Genomic DNA, 23,296 nt, shown 5'->3' on the forward strand with positions numbered 1-23,296 from the left:
AGAATTTTGTATTGTTCAAACTTTCACATTTACAACTACGTTCCAAAAAAATAGACTATTGTTTATTAGATAGGTAGAGGTAAGACTTTTTTTGTTGTTGTTTTTTCATAAGGCTATTAGGCCATTTATTCTTTGCTGCACTACAGTGGCACACTTGTCACAAATCTGGTGAATGTATACGTATAGGTCTGATTTTGGACTTTCTACTCATTTCCACTGGTCTATCTTTTTACCCTAGCACAAGTAACGAGTCATTTTACATATTGAACTCTATTGTTAATTTTGAAAAATGGTATTATAATTTCTGAAGCCTAGTTCTAAAACATTGTTAAATATTTTCTCCTTCTTTAATTTTCCATATACATTTTAATATCAGAGTTTTTTTTTTTTTTTTTTTTTTTGAGACACAGTCTTGCTCTGTCGCCCAGGCTGGAGTGTAGTGGCACGAGCCCGGCTCACTGCGAGCTCCGCCTCCTGGGTTCACGCCATTCTCCTGCCTCAGCCTCCCAAGTAGCTGGGACTACAGGCGCCCACCACCACACCCAGCTAATTTTTTGTATTATTGGTAGAGACGGGGTTTCACCATGTTAGCCAGGATGGTGATCCGCCTGATCTCGTGATCCACCCACCTTGGCCTCCCAAAGTGCTGGGATTACAGGCGTGAGCCACCGAGCCCGGCCTGCATGAGTGAGTGTTCCAGTTCATGGCCAAGGTATGTCCCCGTCTATTGATTTACATCTTCTTTAATTTGCTTCAACAATATTATGTAGTCTTCTGGGTAGTATTATCAGACACCTTCTTGCTAGATTCATTTCGTGGATTTGATGTTTCAAAATTATATTGTAAGAGATATCTTTTAAATTTTATTTTTAACTGATTGCTGTTGCTATCTACTGATATTTCTGTTTTCTAGCTATCTCAACCTTGAACAACATCACAGAGTTTAATGGTTATATAATCTTTTTCACATTTAAATATTCCAAAGGGCTATTTGTCCCCATAAATAGTCATTTTAAAATTACCTTGATTAGCTATTTTATTAAATTATAAAATAAAACTACATTAGGAGTTTAGTTACAACTGCGATAAGACTTTTAATTTATTTGGTTAGAACTTGACATTTTCTCATAACTGGGTCACATACAAATTTTTGACATATCCCTCTATTCATTTTTAAGTATATTTTAATCACATTTGGTACTATCTTCATAGAAACTTCCCACTTTCTATGTATGTCTTCTTAGTTGCATTTTAGGTATAATTTTCTAATGAATTAGGTTTTCTCTTATATTTTCTAAGTAGATATTCATGATTTCATGAAAAACCAAACTATAGGTTAGTAGATAGGGTCTATAAAGGCCATTAACTATATTTATTGATTCTGCCCTATCAGATATTGGGGAAATTTTACATTATACTGATATATGGCCAAGTGTTATAATTTTTCCATAAAAGTTCTATCTATAAAAATTCAAATTTTTAAGAAACAGATGAAGGAAAAAATGTGAAAATATTTGCCTGACAATTTAAAGTACTTCTGCATTTTACATCTAACATCTATCTCTATGACTATCTTTCCACAATTTCAGACACACAAATCAAAATGATTTCCAGATACTTACATTTGTATTGTGCCATACACAATCCCAATCAAACCTAGCAACATTTACCCTCCAACTTTCCTTTTTTTCATCTACACATTTTTCATTTAATGTCTGGTACCATCATCAAACTAGTTTTTCCAACCTTAACTCATCCAAATACCACTAAAATGACATATTTAAAAGGAAAGTCTGATCATATGGCTTCTTTAGTGGACATCTATAGTCCTCAACTGAGTCCAAATGCCTTAAAATGACTCATTATCTGGCATGATGATTCCTTAGCCTCAATGTTTTCACCTGATGGCCTGCCACATAAAAACACGTATTGCATGCAAACACACACATACACACCCAGACACAAGCACACAGGTCAGATCATGCACTTTCTCTAAGCTTCAGCCACACCAAAAGTGTCGCTCTGTGAACCCACCACCATCTTATCTGTGCCCCAAAATATTAATAACAGCAATTTTAACATTAGATCTACTATTTGTAATTGTTATTATTCGACTGATTTATCGAGCATATTTGAACATTTACTAAATGTCAGTTAAATTTAAGTCAGATTAAACTGCAAAAAATGAGAGGAGATTAATATTCTGAACCTGAATATAGAAAGTCAGATTTTAAACTCCAGCTGTGGGACTTTAGGAAAGCCACTTTGCACCTTAGAACTTTGAGTTCCTCATTTCTTCCTTGGAAACACACAAGAATTATTTAGAAAAAGTAGAATTCAATAGAGGATGTACAAATATTCAACCTCCCTAGTAATCAAATAAATGGAGTTCAAAACAATATTAAGAAGATAGTTTTCATTTATCATATTGAGAGAGATTTGTTACAACTATAACACTAAAGTTAGCACAGGTGTGTGAGAGGACATGCTCATGTACTGCATAGCCTCATGAATGGGATCGTCTTTCTGGAAAGTACGTTTAGAGATGAAGTGGGAGTTTTAAAAGTATTATACTGAATCAAATTCTATGAAACTATTTTAAATTTTAAAAAGGCAATATGCTGATAAAGATTTCTAAACAAAATAATCCACTGCCATAATATTTACAAGTAGTTAAAAATGAGAGCCATCTAAATAACAACAATTTGTAGATAAATCATAGTTCATCCATATAATACACTTTTATACAGCTATATAAATGATGTATTTAACAGTTGTTTAATATTGTGAAAAATATATTATATCATGCTGGGAATAAGATCAAAACTCATAATTAGTTATTTAGTAAGAAGGAAAAAATTCAGTAATATATTAATAGCTATATTTCTATGAACTGAAACAATGTTAGGGTCTCAATCTCCTTTTGTACATTCTGTATTTTCCAAATTTCTTACAACAAACGTGTTACAGACAGAGTGCTAAATAGAGAAGATGTTACTACTCTTAAGGCACTAGAACTTTTGGTTAAATGGAGCTTTGTTAAATATGGCGTAGGAAACAAAATCATAGTCTAGAGCATATCCAAGGACACAAGTTGAAAAATAGAAACTTTTTCATAAACATAAGATTGCAATGATTAACTCAACTTTATCCTAGGACTCAAAGATTTTCTGCAAATAGTGTTCAGAAGCAAGTGGACTACACATGGTTAAAAAAAAAATAGCCAAGAATACAAGTGAAAAAGGCACTGAAGCATGAGCTAGAAGAATAAGAAGTAGAAGCAAATTACAAAGACTACAGACATTTAAATTATTAGGTGCAGATTATAACTATTCACACTGTTTAAGAGATAAAAGATAAGCTTTAAATATCTGTGTCAAACAAAAAATCATAAAACAACCTAGCAGATTTGGATGAAAAGCAAATAAATCTTTAGGAAATGAAAAATTACATTTGCATACATTTGTAATGTAATATATACTGGCTGCATACATATAGACTTGCCAGTTTATATGTGCAAATAATTAAAATAGACAAAATTATTTGCATATATACATAAATGTAATAGATATATATATAGTTACCAGTTAGAAACAAGAATATAAAAACTATTTTGATATATGAATTGGTAATTATCTCTTTGTCCTGTGTTTTAATCTTCTTTAGGAACATGACTTAGATATATGGTAGACCTGACTCTTGCCTGCAAATCTCTTAATCTCTCTTTCACTTTATTTTACCAATTGTTTATTAATTCTCTGTTCAGCACCATGTAATCCGCTATTAAAAATTATCCATTTAATTTTTAATTCCTGGTAAAAATTGGGGGGAAATTAAATGATTAAATAATTAAGTAACATCTCAAGGTGCTTTCTGGGTAAGCAAGATATACACCATGGAAATCCTGCCCATAAATAGAGCTGCATTCCCACTGCTTGTGATAGATGTACTTGTGTTCCCAATAATTACTACGTCTATTCTTGAGAGAATTAGACTTGTCATCCCACTGACATCCCACTGACATCCCACTTGGCCATGTGACTTGCTTTGTTCAAAGGAATGTGAGTGGTATTAACATGTATCACCCTCCTGTGGAAGCTACAAGAGCCATTGAGTGATCTCACTAATGTACTTTTCCCTCTATTACCAGCTAAATTACTATGTGAGTGAGAAATCAACCTTTTTATTTTGAGTCACTAAGATTTGGGGGTTGTGTGTTACTGCAGAATAATCTAATAAGTGCCTGCTGTCACACACTCTCCCTTTCCTCCAGATGAGTGTCCTTATTAGATCATCCACTCTTCAGATGTTTGTTTGCTTTTGCTCCTCTGGTTCTTTTTCTTTATAAAATGATAAAATGTAGTAATATTAGCTACTACAGTTTTAAGTTATTCTTTAAAAACCAACATCCTTAAAAAAGTATGTTTCACATACAAGAAAGTTTTACAAATTGTTCCATTTCATAATTTCCAAAGGTAAAATAAGTCTAAGAAATTTTATCAAACTTCCAATACAATAATCAAGTATCATGGTCATTTTTTCCTGATAGCATAGTATGTGTCAGACTCTCTGCTATATGATGAGGATTCAATAGCGAAGGAAAAGTAGTCATGGTCTGACCTCATGGATCTTCCCATTTTTGAGGAAGACAGAAATGAATCAAATATTCATACACAAAAAATTATGAATATGAGAAGAGATGTGAAAATGAGAGGCATGTGTATCACATGTACATATGACAGAGGAATTGAATTTCACAGGATAGTCAGCTGTAATCTTAAGGATAAGTGGCAATTAGGTAGAAGGAAGTGGTAAAAACATTCTAGGAAAAGAAAGTAGCATAAAAATACCATGTATGGGCTGGAAAAAGAGTGATAAGTGGGAGAAACTGAAGTAATACTACTGTATTTGAACCAAGTAATAAGGGTGAACTGGGAAGAACATGAGACGGTAGAAGCAGATGTGCCTATTCAAGGGACCTTGCAGGATATGTGGTGGGGGATCTTTGGTCCTTTCACCCCTGTTAAAATTCATGCAGATATAGAGGGGAATTGATCATACTTATGTTAAGATAAATAAGAACATGCCTATCAAAATGTAGATAATGTATTAGAGAGCGATTGCAGGTAGACCAGTTCTGCCAGTCACTGTGAGTTCATGCCAGACATGATGATAGCTTGTACTAGATTGTTGGTGGAGCAATGAAGAGAATAAACTGAAAATACATTTAGTATGTGGAATAGTTCTTGTTCATCCATTAAATATGAGAGTTGAAATAGAGGAGTCAAGAAAACTCATAGGTTTCCAAACCAAGAATACTAGTATAGTAGTTGCAGGAAAAATTGAGAGTGGACTGAAGGAGATCATGAGGTTGATAAGACATACATAAGGTCCTCCATATCTGCAAGTTTTGATTCCTGCAGGCTTAGTTACCTGTGGTCAACTGTAGTCTGAAAAGATTAAACGGCAAATTCCAGATATAGACAATTCATAAGTTTTAAATTGTAGGCTGTTCTAAGTAGCATGATGAAATCTCATGCTCTCTTGCCCCAGATGTGAATAATCCCTTTGTCCAGCATATCCATGCTGTGTATGCTACCTGTCTTTTAGTCACTTAGTAGCCAGCTCAGTTACCAGATTGCAAAATTGTAGTATATATAGGGTTTGGTACAATCTGTGGTTTCAGGCATTCACTATGGGTCTTGGAACACATCTCCCATGGTGAAGCGGGGGCTACTGTATTTTAAGTTTAAAGTATTTTTGAGTATAAGAGGATACGTCAAAAAGAGGTAAGATAAGGCTGTGTAAAACTGCTTATAAGATAGCTTTTTACAATTATTTTGACTTTTCTTTTTTTTCTTTATTTTATTATTATTAACTTTAAGTTTTAGGGTTAAAACTTAAAGAGAACAAAGAGAACACATGGACACAGGAAGGGGAACATCACACACCGGCGACAGTTGTGGGGTAGGGGGAGGGGAGAGGGATAGCATTAGGAGATATACCTAATGCTAAATGACGAGTTAATGGGTGCAGCACACCAACATGGCACATGTATTTTGACTTTTCAAAGGGAACCCAGAGTGATTAAAGGCAACATTTTGAATAGAACTTAAATTTTAAGCTACTGATAAACAAAAACACCACCATATCACTCCAGGGACACAAACTGGAGAGGTTTATTGTATTTAACATATTGGATTATGGTATATAAGAAAAAAAGTATTTGCAAATTTACCTTTCATTGATTTTTTCTGTTATTTTGTTAATATCAATCTCAAGTTTTTTATTGTCTTCCGTCAGTTTTGTACATGCCAAAGAAATAGCTGAAAAATCTTTTGCAACATCAGAAAGCTCAATATCCCATGTTTTTTTCTTTAAGAAAAGAATAAAAGAATCATTCATACATGTCTAATTATCAAAAGGCAAAACGTATAATAATGAAATCACTTTTAGATATATGAGTTAATATTTGGAAATAGAGAATGGCGTTCTAAGTGGGAAGTAGGAAAAAATCAACTTACTGCAGCATAAAAATTATTAACTGCTTCCAGATACTGATTTTCATGACTTTTTTGCTTCCATGTTAGTTGGTCATAAACTCTTCTCAAGTCTTCCAGCTAAGAAAGAAGATATACAGAATAAAGTGAATTGTATAGCTTTTCATCCTTCCATAAGGTAAAAAATAAATTAATCATGATAAAGTAGAATTTGTTTCAGTTACATAAAAATTGGAAAACAATAGAAAATTCGGAATCATAATTCATCACATCAACAAGTTAAAGGAGAAAATAAGCATGCTAACACTTTGCAAAACAGTCATTTAATAAATTCACTATCTAGTTTTCATATCTTAAAAAAACTAGTACAAGAAAAAAATTATTCAAATATAACATCAAGAAACAATAGCAAATACCAAAATGAATTATAAAATACTGAATGTATATCCTCATTAGACTCAAGAATAAGATCATATTATCTTTTATCACATTATTAATCATGCTTTAGGAAAGACTAGGTAAACACAATTACATAATAAAATCAAATATTACTATTATAATACTGAAAATGAATAGGTAATATATCTTCAACTTTAGATAACATGATTAAATACCTAGAAAAACAGAAGAATTCTATTTAAAACAACAATAAACAATTTTGGTAAAATGGCCAGATATAAGGATTAGGAAATGAATAGCTTTTATCTATAAGAGTAATAATCTGTTTTTAAAATATAGAAGAAATAATTTTAAAGTTTTCTCAAAAATATAAATTATTTGGGAAAAAATTTGACAAAAAGAAGAGGACCTATATAAAGTAAACAAAAACTCTTATTAAAAACCCTAAATCAAGTTTCACATGAAAAGGATGATTTGTTACAAAATGGTTTAATAGACTATAATGTGTGTTCTCCCAACATTAGTGTAAAAATAGAGCAAAATGGAGTAGTCTTTTTTGAACTGCATTAAATGAAGTTCACATGGAAAAAAGGTATCTGAGACTAGCCAAAAGGTATCTGAAAAATAAAATATTGGAAACGTGCTACCAGATACTAAAACATCCTATAATACTTCTATATTAAGGAAACATTTATTTTCCTAATCATAGTAAAAATCAGAGGGAAAAATTAAAGGCTAGAAATAAATCCGAATCAATATTTTTAGAAAATGATATCTGAATTCAGTGAGAGAGAAGTTGTTTAATTAATGGTACTGAAATAATGTGAAATGTCTGTTTAAAAAAATTCAAAGTGGTCTCTATACCTCATATCTAACTCATATAATAACAAAAGTAACGTTTCAGATGAATAAAAATCTAAATGCAAACACAGAACATGTTCAAATTAGAGTAATCAATAAGATTTCATTTGCATAATCTTGGGCTAAAGGAGTGTCACCTTGCCGAGTAAACCAAGACATCTGTTGATGGGTTTGACAGCACATTTCATAAAAGTACGTGTCAAAAAATACCACCATAAACAAAATGTAAATTAAATAAGAAGACCATGAAAAAAATGTAAAATAAAAAGCCAACATTCCAAGATTATGTCCTTGCAGAGACATCAATGAAAATAGTGAAGCAGGAGTCTCTGAAAACTCCCTCCTATATAAATGTAATAAAAAAAACTGGCAAAAAAAGGTCAAATCAGCCTTGTCAACACTCGAAATTAGCCAAAGGCTTGCAACAATCTAGGCAGCACTGATTTAATAAAAACAGTCTAAACTTAGTGAGAAGAGTGCGCTTTGTGGTGTTTCACCTGCTAGTCCTATCACTTCAGCTCCACAGAAGCCTCAAAGAATAATTTATTGTTAAAAGCAGCCTTCTGGCAGCCACCAGAGAGAGCAGAATCAGGCTAGAATGTATTCAAAGCCTCGTTCTCAAAAAAATTGTCTTTATTTGACCTGTCTGGTGGTTTTTATGGAAACCTCCACTTGCAAGGATGTCTGCATTTGATTTGATGCAGAGTTCATCAGCACAAAAACTCTCTCCCAGAAAAGCTTTTTCCCCAGAGCATCGTTGTCCAAAAAAATTACAGGCAATTGATTAACTCTGTGGCCACCTGAGATAGTGGCTAAAAATTGGAACAAACAGTAGATGAACTAACAAACTAAAAAGGGAAAGCTGGTGGAATTACATCCATAGTACTTTGTAAAGCTCCAACATACTCCTGGGAATCTAGAAGCCTGCAAATATCCAGGGATGTGTGAAAGACCAGGGTATTCACATGTTCTGGAAATACCTGAGAAGCCATTTAACCTCTCACCTCCTGCTGATCTTGAGGCTCTATGAAAGCAGGAAACAACAACAATAACAAAAACTAAGGCAACGTTGGCAACTGCCTGGTTGTTTGTTAAAGGTGAACCTAAGCAAGCACACAGAACTTTTCTGCAAAGACCGAGATAAATTTTTTTCAGATTTTAAGGATTATTATCCAATGATTAACAGACCCTCAGCTGAGAAGAGACTTCAGGGGCTGCACATGAGAAAGACAACAGACTTTACTGAATTAAGTTAGAAAGTTCCCTAAACAAAACAAAACAACAAAAATTACTACTTCAGCAAACAGCAACAGGAACAAATCCTGAGGATAAGTGAAAATATGATATCCAGTATAAATACATTATATTTAAAATGTTCAGTTTTCAACAACAACTAAAAGTGAGACATTCAAAGAATTAAGAAAGTATAGACTATGCAGAATAAAAAATTAGTCAATAGAAATTGTCTCAGGGGAAAATTAGACATTTTATTTATTAATCCAATTGGAAATTTGAAATATGTTCAAGGATCTAAAGGACTAAAACAAAGCATTAAAATAATGTTTTAGCAAATAGAAACTATTAATAAAGTGATATAAATTATTTTAAAAACTCAAATATAAATTTGACAGTTGAAAAGTACAATAACTGAACTAAAAAATTTTTGCTATCTGCACTCAACAGCATATTTGAGTAGGCAGAAGAAAGAATCATCAAATCTGAAGATGAGTCAACTGAGATTATCTAGACTGAAGAACAGAAAAAAAATAAAGAAAAATGAACAGAGCTTCATAGTTGTGTGACAGTCCATGAAGTATACCAATATACATAAAAAAGTAAAAGTAGTCAAAGAAGAAAAGAGAGAGGGGAGGCAAAAAGTATATTCAAATAAATAATGGCTGAAAACTTCCAAAATTTGATTTAAAATACATTAATTTACACATTGAGGAAGCCCAAGAAATTCCATTTGTAAAAACTCAAAGATATATACTCGAGATACATCACAATCAAACTGTCAAAAGTCAAAGACAAAGAGACACTCCTGGAAGCAGCAAGAGAAAAGTGACACTTCACATGTCAAGGATCTTCAATATGATTAACAGACAATTTTTCAGTCAAAACAATGGGAAACAGAAGGTATATACTAGCATATACAAAATACAGAAAGAAAAGTACCAAGAGTCCTATACCAAGCAAAACTATAACTTAAAAACAATAGAGATATTAGGACATTCCCAGATAATCAAATATTGGGATAAATCTGTTCTATAAAAAATACTCAAGGGAATTATTCAAATTGAGATGAAAGAATGCTAGACAGTAACTTGAATCCACAGAAGAAATAAAGACAACCAGTAATCATAACTTTATAGGTATATTAAAAATGTATAAACGTATTATTTTGTAACCCTTTTTCATTGCCTAATTTAAAAAACAATTGCATAAAGCAGTAATCGTAAATTTCTGTTGATAGTCACACAATGTATAAAGATATAATTTATACAATAGCAAGACAAATAAAGGAAGAAAGAAAATATAGAGGAGAAAGAAATGTGTATACTACTGAAATTGTTAGTATTAATAAAAAATAATTTTTCTGTAAATTAAATTGTGAATTCCACTCCCAGGGAAATTGCTAGGAAAATAGTTCAAAAATACATAGTCAAATCAATTACAAAGTAATTAAAGTGTTATACAAAAGAAGGCAGTAATGAAGGAATAGAGAAAATATAAAGACATAAGACACAGAGAAAATAAGTAGCAGAATGGCAAATACAAATCCTACCTTATCAGTAATTACATTAAATGTAAATAAATTAAACCCTCTAATTAAAGTATAGAGATTGACGGAATGAATTTGAAAGAAATGGTCCTATCATATACTGTTCACAAAAGACACATGGGAGATCAAAGACACAAATATGTTGAAAGTAAAGGCTGGGAAAAGAAATTCCATGCAAACAGTAACCATGTTAAAGTCCATGCAAACAGTAACCATGTTAGAGCTGAAGTGACTAGATTAATATCAGACAAAATAGACTTTAGAATAAAAATTGCTAGAACAAACAAAGAATGACATTTTATAATAACAGAAGGGTCAATTAATCAAGACATAACAATCACGAATATGAATCCACCCAACAACAAAGCTTCAAGATACATGAAACAAAAACTGACAGAACTAAAGACAGAAATAGAAAATTTAACAAAAATAGAGACTTTGATACTGCATGACTGAAGTCGTGCAAAGTGCCTTCTCCAGACATATTGGAATGAAATTATAAATCAATAACAGAAAGAAATAACAGAAGGAAATTCAAAACATATGGACATTAAACAATTTGTTCCTTGATAACCAACAAGTATAAGAAGAATTCTCAAGAATGATTAGAAAATATTTTGAGATGAATGAGAATGAATGTACAACATATTGAAACTTATTGGATGAAGTTAGAGCAGTGCTTTAAAGGAAATTTCTAGCTCTAATTGCCCACATTAAAGAAGAAGCTCTTATGTCAGTAACCTAACTTTACATCTAAAAGAATTAGAAAAAGAGCTAACTAAACCCAAAGCAAGTAAAAGAATGAAAATTAATTTTAAAAAAACTACAGTGAGAAAAATATGAATTCTAATACATGCAAAAAGTGGAGAGAATCAACAAAACCAAAAGTTTGTTCTTTGGAAAGTTCAAGAAATTTGATAAAATACTACATACACTGACCAAGAAAAAAGATAGAAGACTCAAATTACTAAAATCAGAAATTCAAGAGGGAGTATTGCTATGAACCTTCAAAAAGTGATTATAAGAGAATACTATAAAACATTTTATGCCAACAAATTAGATAACATGAAATGAATAAATTCTCAAAAATACACCACCTAACAAAACTTACTCAAGAAGAAACAGAAAATCTGAATAAATCTGTAACAAGCAAATAAAATGAATTAATAATCAAAAACTTCTCACAAAGATAAGCCAGAACCAAATTGCTTTACTGGTGAATACTACTAGATGTTAAAAGATGAATCAACATGAGTCTTTCACAAAATCTTCCAAAAAATAGAAAAGAAATATACACTTACCAGCTTATTCTATGAGGCAGTGTCACTGTGATAGCATATCCTGACAAGACATCACAAGAAATGAAAAGTACAGACTGATACCTCTTGTGAATTTAGACACAAAAATCCTTAAGAAAATAGTTGCGGAATCCATAAACATATAGAAAGGATTATAGATCATGATGAAGTGAGATTCATCTAGAAATGCAAGGCTGGTTCTACATGTAAAAATCAGTGCATGTAATAAACACCATATTAATATAATAAAGGACCAAAGCCATTTCCATTATTTCAATGAATGTAGAAAAATCATTTGAAATATTTCTATACCCTTTTGTAATAAAAAAATTCAGTAAACTAACAATAAAGGGAAATTTTCTTATCCTGATAAAAATGTACCTGTGAAAGCCAACATCATACTTGACGAAAAATGGATCATTCCACTAATATCAGAAAGGATGGGATATTTGCTCTTATTGTCTTTTTTTAACATTGTATTTGATGGTCTAACTAAAGTAATTAGGCAAAAAAATAAAAAAAATAAAAATAAAAAATAAACATTTCCAGACTGAGAAGAAAGAAGTAAACATCTGTATTTGCAGATAAAATGATTTGTGTAGAGAAAGTCCTAAATAATCTATTTTTAAAAACTATAGAGCCTAATGAACAATTTTGCAACTTGCAGGATACAAAGACAACACACAGACATTGGTGGTATTTCTACACACTAGCAATGAACAATATAAAAATGTAATTAAGACAATTTTATTTACAATAGTGTCAAAATGAATAAAAATTTAGGAACAAATTTTACTAAACAGAGCAAGATTTGTACACTGAAAATTACAACACATAGTTAAAAGGAATTAAATAGGCCTAAATGAAAATATATCTGTAACCATGGATTTAAACACTTAATATTATTAAGATGACAATGCTTTCCTCATTGATTTACCAAACTCCAGTAATCAAGACATTGTAGTACTGGCATAAGGAAAGACATATAAATCAATGGAATAAAACCGAGAATGTAGAAATTAACCCATACTACATTAATTACCAATTGATTTTAACAACAATGTGATCCCATTTATAGGTAATGTCCAGAATACAGAACCACCGAGGCAGAAAGCAGATTGGTGGTTGCTAGGAGCTAGAGAATGGAGGAATAGAGAATGACTGCTTAATGAGTATTAAGTCTCTTTGGGGGATGATTAAAATAGACTGGAATTAGATAGTGGTGATAGTTGCACAACTTTATGAAAAAAACTAAAAAACGACTGAATTGTATACATTAAAATGGTAAATTTTGCAGGAAAAAAAAAAAACAAAAACAATGTCTAGACAATTCAATGAGATAAAATAGTGTTTTCAAAGAATGCTGCTGAAAATACTGAATATCCACGTACAAACAAATGAATTTGAACTTCTACTTCATACCATACACAAAAATTAACTAAACTTGGATTAAAAAATATAAATGTAATAGTTAAAACCATACAAATCTTAGAAGAAAACATAGATATAAGTCTTTGAGACTTTGGATTAAGCAATGGTTTCTCAGATATGATACTTAAAGCATAGGCAACCAAAGATAAAATAGATAAATAAGACTCCACCAAAATTACAAACTTTTAGTTTTTAAACTTTTTAATATCTTCTGCTTCAAGAATACTAACAAGAAAGTGAAAAGACATGACATGGAGTGGGAGAAAATATTTTCAAACAATCTATCTGATGAGGGTCTAATATCCAGACTACAGAAAGAATACTTACAACTCAATAAAAAGTGAAAAAGAACGGAATATAAAATGGACAAAAGATTTGAATAGACATTTCTCCAAAGAAGATATACAAATGACAAACACAGGAAAAGCCATTTTCCATTATTAGAGACTATGGAAATGCAAATCAAAATCACAATGAGATGCCGCTATATATCCACTAAGGATGGCTTTATTTAAAAAGGGGTAAAAAAAAAAAGACTGCTAATACTGATTGTTGCTGAGAATGCATTAGAATTGAAACCCTTATAAATCGCTATGGTAATATAAAATATTGTAGTCACTTCGGAAAATAGTTCGGTAGTTCCTCAAAATGTTAAACATAGAACTATCACGTGACCTGGCAATTCCACTCCTAGATATATAACCAAGGATAATGAAACACATTATGCAAAAATTGTAGTGAATGTTTAAGAGTGGCTTTATTCTTAAGAGTCAAAAAAAGTGGGAACAGCCAAAAGTCCATCTACTAAAGAATGGATAAACAAATGTAATGTACTTAGAAAATGGAAACTACTCAGTCATAAAAAGGAGTAAAATACTGACACTCTACAACATAAACGACCCTTGAAAACCAGGGTCTATTATCTAGCCTCAGGTAGCTCAGATGCATAAAATTATTTTATATTTTACATACCAAACAATTGTCAATCTCTAGAAGTAGGTTTACAAAGTATTTTTCAATGGAAAAAAAATGAAAAAATATACATGAAAATTCAGTGCCTAAGGGTCAAAATTAACGATTTGCACCACTATGCCTTTGATAAACGCTTGTGGAAGGCTTACTAAATGAAGTTATGAGACAATCATGAGCACACCTTAAGCATTGCATGTGTAATTCTTGCAATCTGCAACTTTTGGATAAGTACAATTACTTTAGCCCTGGCCTAAGTAATAGGATCCATGGAATCACTAGTATTATGTCCTTATTCCTTTCCTAATATAAATGATAATAAATGTACAACTTCAAAAATATTAATCATTGGAATATCTAAAATCAAATAGTATGCCATTAATGGAAATCTTTGCATTAAAAACAAAATTTGAATGGCTAATAAGAAAAAAATGTATTTACTTTGCTATCAGGCAGGAACATGAAAATTAATGTAACCCTCTTTTACCCAACAATTAGGTTGGTATAATTTAAAAATACCAACCATTCCGGGAAAAATGAGAGAAATCATACATTTCTATTGCTCCTAATATATAAATATATGTGCATATGTATACATATGTTTTAGAAAATATTTCAGAAATATTTATTTTGAAAAACATACTTAGTTCTAATCCAATAATTCAACTTTTGAGAAGCTATCCCATAGAAAGAACCAATTCATAACAACAAATATAAAGTTATTCATTTTAATATTGTTTGCAGTAGTTAATAACTATTTTCAATCTGAATTTATTTAAAAGTTAAATAATTGAATACATTGTCATTGAGGTGAATAATGTTTACTGGTCAGTAAACCTGTATTTCATGTTCCTTCTAATGGGCTTTCTTGGGTAGCAAAGCCTAGGAAAATAAAAAGAACAGAAAGGAAGGTAGGGATACTAAGAGGAAAGGAAGTGAAGGGGAAGGGGAAGGGAAGAAGGGAGGGAGGGAGGGAGGGAGGGATTTCCAGTTTTACTTGGAGGAAGGCTAGGAAAGGGGAGGGCAGGGGGGAAGGGAGGGGAGGGGAGGGGAGAGGAGGGAAGCTGTAGCTTCTATGGTCAATCTGGGAAACATTTTTGCATGTCCAACCCAGAGTTTTTTCTGCCAGCTTTGCAAATTTGTTAGTCTCTAAATTTTTTCTGCCTAAAATAGAGGGATTTCTGTTTTCTGCACTGTGCCCTGATTGATATTATGACATGTTCCTAGTATGTAATATTTGTTTACTGCTTAAAAGAGTGCATTAGATTCATATCTAATAGCCTTGATATATATCCACAAGATATTTTTAAGTAAAAGAGCAAGATTACTAAATGTAAACTGGGCAACAGAGCAAGACTCTGTTTCTAAAGTAAGTAAGTAAGTAAATAAATAAATAGATAAATAAATAAATAAATAAACGACAATATTAGATGGTACTGTGAATCTCAAGCTGGACTTCTCAGACATGATGTTAGGCATGGAAAAATACATAACTCTTTGGGAAAACTTTTTTGCATTGTCTACTAAAGCTGAACATGTGCATTCTTTGGCCCAGAAATTCACAAAATAAACGAACGTTTCATTTTAATAAATAAATGCATTTCAGTGTATATTTCAAATGTTGTGGCCTGAAAAGCTGGAAGGTTTGAATTGTCATAAACTGAAATAGGGAAGAATGCAGGTTATAGAGTGGTTCCACATCTGAAGTACAATTTTAGGACAGTTAAACTTGAGATACTTACTAGATATCTAAGTGGAGATTCAGAGTTGGCAGTTGGATATATAAGATTTGTTATAAAAGACCAAGCACTGGGGTTCTCAAATGTTCGGAGTTTGAGGAGATATAAAGAAACCAGTAGAGGGAACTGAGAACAAGAATCCAGAAAAATAGCAAAAACCATGAAAAATGTGTTCTGGAAGCCAAAAGAAAAAGGTTTCCAAGGCTAAGGGTAAAATCAACTTGGTTAAGTGGCATGTGTAAGTTAATAAAGATGAGGACAAAAGAATAATGATTCGATTTAGCAAAATGGAAATCACTGGTGACCTAAGGCTTAATGGTGATGGTAAAAAGAAAATTGGGGTGTGTTTAAGAAAGGATGAGCGATATAATGGTCAAGTAAGATTTATTCCAACAATTCAAGGTTCAAATTAGAAAATCCATTAATTTAATATACTGTATTATAGATAATGAGAGAAATATTACATGAGCTTCTCCCTAGAGGCAGAAAAGATTCTTGAGAAAATTCAGTATCCATTCCCAATTTAAAAAACTACTCAATACATTGAAACTGACAATACTTTACAACATGATAAAATGTATATTGAATCTTAAAGCCAGCATCATATTTAAGGGAATAAAAAAACTAGTAGCAATCCCATTAAGAGCGGGGCATAGCAAGGATGCCACTTATTTCCACTACTATTTAACATTGTATTAAAAGTATTAACCAATGTAATCAGATAAAAAATAATGATTAAAGGCATAAGAATTAATAAAAATTAGTATCTCTAATTGCAGATGAAATAATAGTATTCCTGGAAAACCTCAGATAAACAATGATAAGTAACACAAATAATTTTAAAAATTAGTAAATTAGTGCAGTAAAAATTATCATTATTTACTTCATAAACCAAAACTAGTTAGAAGAATTAATAAAAGAGAAATCCTCAACTAGAAGTACAAAACAATAATTTACGAATACACTTTTCAAAATCTTGCAAATTCTATATGAGGAAACCTTTTAAAAATGCTCCTGACACAAAATGTAATTGAACAATTGGAATAGTATCATCTTATTGACTTAAAATAATGCCTATTTACTATCTCATGTTTCTATAAGTCAGAATGCTGGTGAGCTAGGTCAGTACTCTGCTTAGAGTCTCACAAGCTGTAATGAAGGTTTCAGTTGGCCTGGGCTCTCCTTTAGAGGTTCTGGGGGATAACCCATTTCTAATCTCATTAAGGTTGTAATCTCATTACAGTTCCAGGGAGAATGTATTATGTTTTCACAGTTTATATGTGGCCCCCTCCATCTTCAAGTCAGCAATGACTGGCTGAGCGCTTCTCATGCTTTGGAACTCTTTGACTCTACATTTCTCTGACTTGTTCTGCTCTCAGCCAAAAGAAAGTTATGCTTTCAAAGACTCATGTAATTACCATTACAATCCAGGATAATCTCCCAATCTAATGGCACTGATTATAAACACAATTACAACTACAAAATCCTTCTGCCCATGTAACCTTGCATATTTACAAGCATGACATGAAGGGCACAAATTATGAGAATCCAAATTCTGTATACCACACTGCACTGCCTGGGCCCATGATCCACATCCCGCCCATATGCAAAATACATTCACCTCCTCTGAGGGTGCCCACAAATCTCCAACCAAAGCCCAAACTTGCATCTAAATGTTATTATCCCTAATGTCCAAAATCTCATCATCTAAATCAAGTACAGATGAAACTATATAGGTTTGATATATCCTGGGGTAAAATGTCTTCTTTTTTTGGACCTTTGAAACTAAAGAAAGAAATTATGACTTTCCAATGATCCTAAAATACATACATATATATATATACACACATACATATATACACATACACATACATACATATACATATATATACACATACACATACATACATATATATATATATTTACTTCATGAGAAAGAAGCCAAGTTTATCATTTTTTAAAAAGATAATCACTTCTCTATTTTTGGCTACACTGAAATAGTTGAGGAGTAACACCCTTAAATTTCCTTGATGCCCTCTTGTTTAAGGAGCCTATAGATCCACCCCTCTAAAAGTAACTTCAATTAAAATTGATTGAATAATATTTTTATATTATGCCTAAACATAAAACTAAAATTTTAGCATTTATATATAGAATATAGGCTTTATTCTATCATATACAAAACCAACAAGGCAGCTAGAAAATGATTGAATTTACCACCTTCTAGCATTTATCCTTTAGAGAATATTACTATTAGCAACCAATACTGACAGTATTTAATACACAGAAGTTACCTCTAAATGTGGACTGTGAAGTACAAGAAATCTGCTGGACAATATGGAAAGATAATATATATAAAATTAAAATGGATAGATTCATCTAAGAGTTAATCATAAAGCATCAAATGTATACAAAATCAAAGTGATTTTAAATACGTGCTATTTATAATGAGAGTAAGTTTTCTTAGTTCTCCATTTCACTGAAATCAATTATAAAACTTCCAAAATCTATCTCTTTTACAATATAATAATTATTAAAGACAAAAACAATTTTTATCTTAAAAAATAAATAATTTAAATTGTAAATTATATTGAAGGAAAGATACCTCTAGATTTAAACAATATAATCACCAAGAGTTATTATGTAGTTTTGGTTATGTTTAAAGTAATGTTCAAAACTTATTTTATATTCAAGGAAACAATGCCAATACCAACATCTAAATTATACAATTAAAGGGTGAACACAGTACAAAATTGTGAACCAGTTGCCATACAAGATCCAATAGACAATGTGACAAGTCTCATAACCCCACAGAATTAATGATATGAAATTCAATTCATAAAGATGTCTTCTTAAAAGTGAATTGAAAAAGGGTAAAGTTAAGGTTTTAAGAATTTTGGAAAATGTGAAAATACTGGCAAATTATTTAAGCTTTGGCAGAATGCTAAGGTGTATCATTTCTACCTGTGCTTCTTGTACTACTGTATAATTCAACTTTCATTATTTGTTATCACAATACCATTTTGCTTAAAATGAATAGTTATGTTCAATTAAAAAGTTTTAGAGATATTTATTACAGCTTCTTTTGTAATACTTAAAAATTAAAACACACTTAATATCCAATGACAAGGGTTTAAGAAACTCTAAAGAGAGAGAGAGAGCAAGATGGCCAACTAGGTGCAGATAAGTGGAACAGCTCCCATGGAGGGACTGAGACTACTGGTGTGCTTTTAACAGATCTTCAGAGGGAAGGCACCAAGAGTGGACACAGAAGCTGGGTTGAAGGGGGAGAAAGCTGGGAACCCTGCAAAGGCTATTGCATATGGGGGCTCATTTTTTTTTATTATTATACTTTAAGTTTTAGGGTACATGTGCACAATGTGCAGGTTAGTTACATATGTATACATGTGCCATGCTGGTGTGCTGCACCCATTAACTCGTCATTTAGCCTTAGGTATATCTCTTAATGTTATCCCTCCCCCCTCCCCCACCCCACAACAGTCCCCAGAGTGTGTCGTTCCCCTTCCTGTGTCCAGGTGTTCTCATTGTTCAATTCCCACCTATGAGTGAGAATATGTGGTGTTTGGTTTTTTGTCCTTGCGATAGTTTACTGAGAATGATGATCTCCAATTTCATCCATGTCCCTACAAAGGACATGAACTCATCCTTTTTTATGGCTGCATACTATTCCATGGTGTATATGTGCCACATTTTCTTAATACAGTCTATCACTGTTGGACATTTGGGTTGGTTCCAAGTCTTTGCTATTGTGAATAGTGCTGCAATAAACATACATGTGCATGTGTCTTTATAACAGCATGATTTATAGTCTTTTGGGTATATACCCAGTAATGGGATGGCTGGGTCAAATGGTATTTCTAGTTTTAGATCCTTGAGGAATCACCACATTGACTTCCACAATGGTTGAACTAGTTTACAGTCCCACCAACAGTGTAAAAGTGTTCCTATTTCTCCACATCCTCCCCAGCACCTGTTGTTTCCTGACTTTTTAATGATTACCATTCTAACCGGCGTGAGATGGTATCTCATTGTGGTTTTGATTTGCATTTCTCTGATGGCCAGTGGTGGTGAGCATTTTTTCATGTGTTTTTTGGCTGCATAAATGTCTTCTTTTGAACCACAACAGTTCCGGAGGAATGGGTGAGTGAAACTGGCTAGGAGCAACTTGCTCTTGCCACGGGCCTCTGAAACCCCGGCAGGAAGGGACCCCTCGACCACCATGGACACTTGAGGTGGCACGGAGAGCCTCCTCGAGAAGTGGTAAGGGCAGCAAGCCAGCTGATGTGGAGCCCAGAGGGTTTGGTGTGAGAGCATCTGTAGTGCAGCACAGCTAGGGGTGGCCATACCTCTGGGCTCGACTTGCTCCTGTAAGAGACTTTAGACCTAGGGGAACTGTTGGACCTGATCTCTGCAAGCCGGTCCTGCACATCAGATGAGACTAGTCTGACCTGTGCACTCCTTGGTCTGGTGGCCTCTCCCGGGTCCCCAGTCCGGCCATACCTGCTTATAGGGCAGTCTCAACTGGGGCCCACACCATAGCTTCTGCATCGGTAAACCATACCTAAGAAATAGAGAGCTCCAGTAAGATGGCCCCTGTGGCCACACACCAGCCCACATGCTCTCTCTCCATACTTCAGCTTTACCTGGGCTCATGGCAAGTCACCACATCACTACCCTGGCACATGTCTGCATGGGAGAGTTTTTGCTTTACTTGCCCTGCCAGCACATGGGAGTGCAACTGGACCCTCAACATCCCTGCTGATGGCCATTGCAGAGAGCCTCGGAGGGCCCAGAGCCAGCAAACCCCGCTCCCCGCCGGTGTCTACCCCTTGTGTTAATACTGTGCAGAGAACAGGGGATCCTCCCACACCCTGAGTGATCACTCCTGCTTGCAGGGCACAGAGAAGGCACCCAGACCTGCCAGCACTCTGGACCCAAGCCAACACAAGCCACCACCACCTCCAAGGCAACCACACACAGAGTCTCCAGCAGGGGCCTCCTTCCCCCACCCCCCCAACAAGCTGCATTGCCTCTGCCACTGTGGTGAAAGCTGGCAGGGAGGCAGACACCCCTGCATCCACTAGCACACTGCTGCAGCTGCTGCACCTTTGCTTCCCCAGCGCAGGCCAAACCTCAAGGAGCCAAGAACAATGTCAGGGCCCAATACAACTCCTTCCAAGTCAGAGCATGCAGTCTAGGAGTTAGGAGCTGAACACTGGCCCCCTTAAATCTCCCAGAAACGAAGTCAGTCAGCTGAATCCTCCTTATATTAAATATAAATTAAACCCCCAAGGTCATCAACAGGATTAAAAAAAGAAAAAAAATCTGAAGGTAACCAGTCTCAAAGACTGAGTGCCTTCTTTGACCAAGATGCCAAAAGCAATTGCCACAAAACTAAAAATTGACAAATAGAACCTAATTAAACAGTTTCTGCACAGCAAGAGAAAGTATCAACAGAGTAAACAGACAACCTATAGAATGGGAGAAAATTTTTGCAAATTATGCACCTAACAAAGGTCTAATACCTAGCATTTATAAGGAACTTCAATTTACAAGAGAAAACCAAGTAACCCCATTAAAAAGTGGGCAAAGGACATGAGCAGACACTTTCTAAAAGCTTACATGTGGCCAAGCATATCAAAAAAAGCTCAACATCACTGATCGTTAGAAAAATGCAAACAAAACCACAATGAAATATCATCTCACACCAGACAGAATAACTGTTACTAAAAAGCCAAAAAAATAACAGATGCTGGTGAGATTGTGGAGAAAAAGGAACACTTATACACGGTTGGTGGGATTGTAAATTACTTCATCGTTGTGGATGACAGTGTGGTGATTCCACAAAGACCTAAAGGCAGCAATACCATTCAATCTGGCAGTCCCATTACTGGGTACGTACCCAAAGGAATATAAATCATTCTGTTAAAATACACATGTGTACGTATGTTCATTGCAGCACTATTCACAATAGCAGAGACATGGAATCAAACCTAAATGCCTATTAATGATAGACCTGACAAAGAAAATGTGGTACATATACACCATGAAATCCCATGTAGCCATAAAAAGAACAAGATTATGTACTTTGCAGGGACATGGTGGGAGCTGGAGGCCATCAGCCTTTGTAAACTAACACAGGAACAGAAAACCAAATGCCGCATATTCTCATTTATAAGTGGGAGCTAAATGATGAGAACACATGGATACATAGAGGGGAACAACACACATTGGGGCCTATCAGAGGGTGGAGGGTGGGAGGAGGGAGAGGATCAGGAAAAATAACTAATGGGTACCTGGGTGACAAAATAACCTGTACAACAAACCCCCATGACATAAGGTTACCTATGTAACAAACCTACACATGTATCCCTGAACTTAAAAGTTAAAAAAGAAACTCTAAAGCTTTTAAAATTAATTGTAAAATACAATATTGAAATAAGTTTTTATGTCATGAAAGAAGAAACATGCCATCGATTACTATATGCATATGATAATATCATCATTTATATATATTACAAGGCCTGTGTGTTTATATCCAAAAACCACGAACAGTGACTACATCTGGATGGTGTTATCATAGATCAATATTTTCTACTCGCTTGAGTATATTCTAAACTTTGAGGAATCAGCATTAAGTATTTGTGCCTTTCAAAACATGCCTTAAAATAACCTTATATCATAGTTTCTATAATGAATCCCATCAGATTTTCTGAGGGTTGTAAGGAAGAAAACAGGATTCATTAATAGCAATTGAAGCAGAGTTTGTGGGGCAGATCCTGACTGGAATAATCTTATGTGAGAATGCAAGGAGAGAAATTGAAGACAGAAATGACTTTCAAAGAATTTTCCACAAAGAATATCAGGAAATGTAACTGTACTGTAGCTCTTGGGAAAAGAAAGAATGCACACACACACACAGACACACACACACACATACACACAAACATTAAACATGAAAAACAGGGAAGTGAAAAGTAAAACGTAAAAGAATAAGCCTAAAGAAAAAAGAAAGAAATTGTAACTATAAAAGTACATATTAACACATTAAAAGTTTGAAAATTCTAAAATTATTGAATCTAATAATCGTTTCTTTTTAAATAAATTATTAAAAATTTTTAAATCTAATTTAAAAAGTGAAAATACATATACAATTAGAAATAACATAACAGCAAAAATGGAAGCAAGCATTCCGTTTCATGCTATGGTAATATATTTGAAAATCTTAATCCATTTAGATTATTTCCTGGGCCATTAAAAAATTAAACATTAACCTCAGGAAGAAATACATAGCCT

General features: G+C 33.4%; 1 protein-coding gene across 4 annotated transcripts in view; it reads right to left on the reverse strand.

Annotated features, from left to right (window-relative positions):
• Nucleotides 1–23,296, reverse strand: part of CCDC178 (coiled-coil domain containing 178) — a 515,145-nt gene that overhangs the window by 332,092 nt on the left and 159,757 nt on the right. For all 4 annotated transcript variants that reach the window (XM_054461207.2, XM_054461206.2, XM_054461208.2 and 1 more), the window contains exons 13-14: nucleotides 6,525–6,620; nucleotides 6,239–6,375 (exon numbers count right to left, since the gene is read on the reverse strand). In XM_054461207.2, coding sequence (XP_054317182.2) covers nucleotides 6,239–6,375; nucleotides 6,525–6,620 — 233 coding nt within the window. The remainder of the gene's footprint in view (nucleotides 1–6,238; nucleotides 6,376–6,524; nucleotides 6,621–23,296) is intronic.

The sequence above is a fragment of the Pongo pygmaeus genome, chromosome 17, assembly GCF_028885625.2.
Source record: "Pongo pygmaeus isolate AG05252 chromosome 17, NHGRI_mPonPyg2-v2.0_pri, whole genome shotgun sequence".
Classification (NCBI taxonomy): Eukaryota; Metazoa; Chordata; class Mammalia; order Primates; family Hominidae; genus Pongo; species Pongo pygmaeus.